This window comes from Nanorana parkeri, unplaced genomic scaffold (assembly GCF_000935625.1).
Source record: "Nanorana parkeri isolate BGI_ZX_2015 unplaced genomic scaffold, ASM93562v1 scaffold132, whole genome shotgun sequence".
Taxonomy (NCBI): domain Eukaryota; kingdom Metazoa; phylum Chordata; class Amphibia; order Anura; family Dicroglossidae; genus Nanorana; species Nanorana parkeri.
Genome location: NW_017306400.1, coordinates 1198375 through 1204644, shown reverse-complemented (window position 1 = coordinate 1204644; position 6270 = coordinate 1198375). Strand labels below are relative to the sequence as shown.

The window sequence follows — 6270 nt, the reverse complement described above, 5'->3', positions numbered from 1 at the left end:
TATATATATATATATTCAATGAAAATCTGCTGCTGAGCTGCAGATTTGTTTTTCACCCTAAGGGGTTAATTTTTTCTTAACCTCCTCATGAGAGCGATATTCAAGGTATGTCGCTGTCACTAAGTGTGACACTTGGTGACATTGCATGCCAGGTAACCACTATTGGCTTTTAGAAAAAAACATTTAAATGTTGGCAAAGTAGAGAAACATTTCTGAAATCCTAGGGATGTGAGTTGTTTCCAAATAAAGGACAAATCAGTTATTAACGAACAAACTGAAAAAAGTTTAGTCATGAAGTGGTTAAAGTTACATATCATTCTTCTTTTCAAGTTATCATTTACATTTTTGTTTTGTTCTTTTTTTCTTAAGGTATGCCACGTAGCACAAGTCTTGACGTTATACCATCAAAAGAAACAGATTTTTCTAAAGCTGCAGATTTCAAATCTATAGATTCCTTTGGACGAAGTAGTTTAGGTGATATATTCTCTCCCGTTCGTGAAGGTAATGTTTATTGTGTTTATAGGTTATGGTATGATTTATCATAAAATCTTGTAAAATATGCCTGAAGCTTGTTTTGCAATATAACATCTAGGCATTGTGTTTTAATTGCTTTAGTTTTGGGCTTGAGGTTTAAATTATTGTATTTCGTGTGCATATATTTTATTAAAGTTTTTCTTTGTCATTTTTATTAAGGAATAACTTTATAATTGAACAAAAAGGAAGTTTTTGACTGCCCTCCATAACATGGGTTGATGTAAAAGAAAAGTGATAAAACCATTGTAATCATAGAGAAGTTCTTCCTGCTAAAAAAAATACGGTCACACCAAAATTCCTAATAATTAAAGAAAAGAGAATTCGGGGGGATTATACCAGCAGAGAGTTGATGAAGGACCAAAGACTAACAATGATTGTTCCATGGTGGCTAAATCTACAGTCATATCTAATTAAATTCATTTTTTGAGCAACGTGATCAAATTGACCTAATTTATAACCTCCACTGAAAGTGGGATTTCCACAAAGCAGCAGTATGTATTTGGGCAGCCATAGATGTTAAATTAATTTATGGCAAAGGTTATTGACTCCAGGATATTTGTCTTCTAGGAGAAAGGCCAGTGGGAGCTTAAGAAAAGCTTTATTAACCGTTTTTTGATTCCAGAGCAATTATTTTTTCACACACGTTAGAATCTTCATTGTTTGCTAGAAAATGACTTTAAACTCCCAAACTGTTTTATATTTTCTGAAAGCAGAGGCACTGTAAAATTTTACGGTGGCAGCGGCAATTTTGTGGTGCGATATTTGCGCAACTTTTTGATCTGTTGTGATCTGTTGTGATCTGTTGTATTGCGATATGTTTTTCAACAGAAGCTAACGGATGGGCACCGAAAAATTAATGGGGCTAGTTCACACCGCTCTATCACACTGTGCTATGTTGCATTGCACTGAAAAAAAACTTGATCATGCACTACATGTTTTTTCAGCGCAATGCATCGGATCACACAAATACTTTTTTCTGTGTCATTTTATTCACATCCGTTGAGAAAGGTATCGCAATGGTTTGGAAGGAAATCGGAGGGTACATTTGCAAGTCAACGGGCCCTCCAGTGATTTCCTTGCGATTTTTTTTTTTTTTTTTGTGTGTGAATGCACCCTAGAAGTCTTTACAAGTCAACAATTTAGTGTTAGCTGTGAATGATGGCCCTAGTGGAATCATTGTTCTCATGACAGCATTTGTTTGGCGATACCTAACGTGTGGCACCATCGTTTACATACACGGGCACGTGTTTGCATTCACGTGTGTGTGTGGCATTTTTTATTTATTTTTTAACACTTCATTTCTTTTCTGCTCTCGCTCACCTTCCCAGTCCCATAAAAGTGATCGGGCGGCTCTACAGCTGCATGGATTATTTTTACTGGCTAGCCGGGAGTTGGCTGAACATAACAGTAATAAGCTCAGGACTATTGCATAAGCTTACTTTAACCCCTTAAATTGCAGGACGTTTATAAACGACCTTTGGACACCAAGTGGTTTAAAATTGAAGATAGGGATTTGAGTTTAGAGATGAGACCGACACTGCCACCATATATGTATAATACAGCCAGTACTTGACCAACATTCTAAAATTAGAGAAGCAGAGTAAACAAATTTACTTTGTTTTCAGGAATCATGTATGTTAAAGACCATGTAATGTCTCTTTGAGTGCTAGTTGACAAACTACTTGCAAAGTGTGGTACAACAAAGTGCTACTTTGAAAGCATGACATGCACATTTTTTAAAATTTGAGTCAAGGAACTGCGCCAATGTATGTTGGATAAGTCAGTAGACCTCGCTAGGGTGGTGTGGTAATATTCTTTTTTAAAGGAGAACTATGAGGTGAGTGATTTTCACTCAACCTCATAGTTTGAGCTGGCGTTGCTTTGGGTCACGGGAGGACGCTAGTTTATGTCCTCCTGTGACCCTTAGGAGAGCTATGGGGAAAAACACTTACCCCATAGTTCTCCTTTTTAATGTTTTGAGATCAGGTATTCCTTAACTAGAATGTTACACACATTGCTTAGCCCTATTTTATGTCCACTATTAAAAATCTTTTTTGTAAGCTCAGTAAACTCTCTTGTTTATTAATATTTTAATTATAGATATATCACACTTGAAAGGCATGGATGAGCTCACTTCTAAAGGAAATGGTATGTGGTCTCCTTTTATTGATTTTACACATTACCAGTTTATTTGTTTTTATTTTCTCTTTATTGTTTGTTTATGATGAATGATCTTGCAAACAGTGTCCAAAAGATTATTTTGATGTTTGAATTGGGGTTTAATAAGGAGTTGCGCTAATATTGCGCAACATAAAAATTTTCAACTACCACCATTTTATTCTATAGGGTCTTGGCATTCAGAAAATATATAATGTTGGGGGGTTTTACTCAGTCATGAAGGGGTTAATATGGTTAATGTTATTGACAGTTGGATTTCTCATTGAAAATATTGGTAAAATAATAGTGGCAAAAAAATTGATGGCGAGTTTTCAAGTGAATCTGGTTGGCATATTGGCTTTATAAATGCAAATAAACTTCCTACAGACCCTTAGCCATTAATAATCAATGACGGTAATTTTGTAAACGTGTACGTAAGACTGTAAATGCTTTTAGCAAAAAGTAAGATATACTTTATTGTAACTGTTGTTGTCATATTACTTAATTTCAGTGTCTGATTTTGTGCGAAATTGGTTGTGGCATATTGCTATTAGTATTACTTTAGTTAGTTTTGAAAGTTTTTTTTTTATATTTACTGAGGCTGTTTTCATTATAGCTGACTTCAAGATGGTCTTTTGTTTTGAATTCAGATCTTGATTACTTGCCTCAGTTAAATTCAATGCCTGCCACAAGGCGTCATCCTGTTGGTGCCACTTCACAAGGAATGCATTCCTCTCCATTGCACTTCATTATTGGAAGCCCAATTAAAGAAGAAGATGAAACCCAAGATGTAGAGCTTAAAGCGAGAAGACCGTATATTAAAAAGCAAGATCTGAGAGAGAATATTAAACAGGTAACGCATAACCGCTCCATTTGATTGTTTTTGAGTGTGTCTTGGTAGATTTGATCTACTTTTCTGCACCTTATGACCTCAACATTACTGGTGGTACAGGAGATATTTGTCTCTTTGCTTTATTCTTGCACATCATCTTCCTAGAAAATATTATTGAACTGTGCATAGTACAGGCTTCTTGTATTCTTGCAACATATTTCATTTTTATCCCTGGTTGTCCACTTCCCAGTTTTAAACGACATTTTGTCCAGTGAAGTTTATCAGAAAATTATGGATAAGCGCTCTTTATTTAAACAACCCCCCCGCTTACTCTTGGTAATCAAGGTAAATACAATACTTAGCACTGCAGTAATCTCATTAGTCTTTATCTCTATCTATCTGGGCAACCTGCTATTATTCATTGTGGTCAGACCCTATATTCAGCTTGACGCATTATTGTAATGAGAGCAGGAGGGCATTGAGCAACTGAACATAGAGCATGCCTCTGGGTTACTGTGCAATATACACAGATACACAGATCAGCCATAACATTTTGACCACTGAGAGGTGAAGTGAATAACATTGATTATCTTGTTACAATGGTATCTGGAAGTGGGTGGGATATATTTGGCAGCAAGTAAACATTTAGTCCCCGAAGTTGATGTGCTAGAAGCAGAAAAAATGGGCAAGCATAAGGATTTGTGACTTTGACAGGGACCAAATTGTGATGGCTTGGTGAATGGGTCAGAGCAACTCAAACAATGCAGTTTGAGGTGTTGTCTTGGCCTCCCAAGTTCTCCCAATCTCAATCCAGTCGAGCATCTTGAAAAGGAAGTCCAGTCCATGGAGGCCCACCTCGCAACTTACATACAGTCTTTTGTCTACATGTTTTTGTTTTGTTGTCATTATTATTTGTATTTTATAAAAACATACAACAAAATTTCCATTTGAATTCCTTGAATGGCGCATTAAATATTTAACAGTTACGCAATAATTAAAACCTATATACACATTAATATTAAACCTATATAAAAGTCTGCATTTTCCTTTTTTGGTGGCCTATGATGAGTTGCACTGAATGATTGATAGGTTAAAATTGAGTCTATTTACTAAATTTGAGATTAGCATTAAAATACTTCACTACTACTCTGGTAAGCTACCCATTCTTAGGTGGATTTTATTCCAGAAGATCAGTTTAGCCCTAGGACTATTTATTGTTAGGAGCAATTACTTTCACTGCTGAGTTACCAGGCAGCTGGTTGTATCCACAATTCAACTTGTGCAGGGTGCCACTCTGTAGGTGGCTGGGATATAACTCTTTGTAACATATATGGTAGACAATAGATGTCTAGTGAGCACTTCAGATAATCATTTAAGGCACCTGTTCCCTCAGCCCTTTCTCCCTCCAGAATCTTTTAATTTTATTTATATAAATGTCTTTCCCTTCCTCCATGTCGAAATAGTACATACAAACCTGCACTCTTCTAATTGGGGGCAGTCAGTGACAAAGCATGAGAAAGCAATAAATGTATTTGAGTACTGCCTTGGCCTGTAGGAGATGAAACGCAGCTACTTCAAGTGAGGTTTTAGAAGAAACCATGGTGAGAACTTAATTGACAGGAGGAGAATTGGCAAGATATTTTCATTTTTACACTGGTGAGAAAGCCATCTTTTTTTTTTTTGTCAGGGTGCCACAGAAGTCAGACCTGGTCGAAGCCTATAAGCTAATACAGACACTTTCAGGGTTTTATAGAATAGAACTATATAAATTGCCTTTTTGATGATGCATTTTTTTTGTTTTCACTTTTTTAAAGCCTGCAAAATCATCAAGCACTGAGCAGATGAATTTAAATATGTCAACTGTGCATGTATCACGGACTCCAGAACCAATTGAAAGGACAGGAAATCATATTCCATCCCAAATAAACCAAGATGTTCCTCCTTATATTACAAAAGCAGCAAGTATGTAAAACATGTCTCTCCTTTATTTCCTGAAAAATGTAATTTTGCTTTGTTTCTTAACCACTAGCCGACTGCGGTGTTTACACCCCCTTCCTTGCCAGGCCATTTTTCAGCATTCAGCGCTGCGGTACGTTTCATTTCGTCATGCAACGCTGTACTGAAATTAATTTGATACCATTTTTTGGGGACAGATAGAGCTTTCTTATTGTGGTCTGTTAAGACCCCTAATATTTCCCTGAAGCCCCCAACAATAAGTTAAAATTAAATATTAAAAAATGTTTAAAACATTTTTAAAAAGGTTGGGAACATTTTTTGGTTTAGTCCTGACAAAGTGTTTAGTTTCGGTCTAAAAATTTTAAATCTTGATGCATCCCTAATTTAAATGCAATACCTTTACCGTATTTATTAGGGATGCACCGATACCACTTTTTTAAGGCCGAGTACCGATACTTTTTTCCAAGTACTCGCCGATACCAATTACCGATACTTTTTCTTAAAGGGACAGGTCACATTTTTTCTAAAGCAATACAAAATCATGATTTTTAGGTCAGTTTCTTAATATTATGAAGAACATGAACACTCTGTAGTGTGGCACAGCTATATCCAATTCTGCATACCTGGCTTTATATTATAAGAACTTTATAATATAAAGACAGGTATGCAGAATTGGTTACAGCTGTTCCACACTATACAATAATACACTGTTCTGGAGTCTGGACATGTGCTCATCTATTTTCCCCACTAGGGGGATACAAGCCTTAGTTAGCAATGGCATGATAAATATT

The 6270-nt window shown here is 36.0% G+C and overlaps 1 protein-coding gene across 1 annotated transcript in view; it reads left to right on the top strand.

Moving 5' to 3' along the window:
- Positions 1-6270, top strand: part of NEDD1 (neural precursor cell expressed, developmentally down-regulated 1) — a 40493-nt gene that overhangs the window by 21988 nt on the left and 12235 nt on the right. The window contains 4 exon segments of the mRNA XM_018553880.1: positions 370-501; positions 2635-2682; positions 3342-3544; positions 5338-5485. Coding sequence (XP_018409382.1) covers positions 370-501; positions 2635-2682; positions 3342-3544; positions 5338-5485 — 531 coding nt within the window.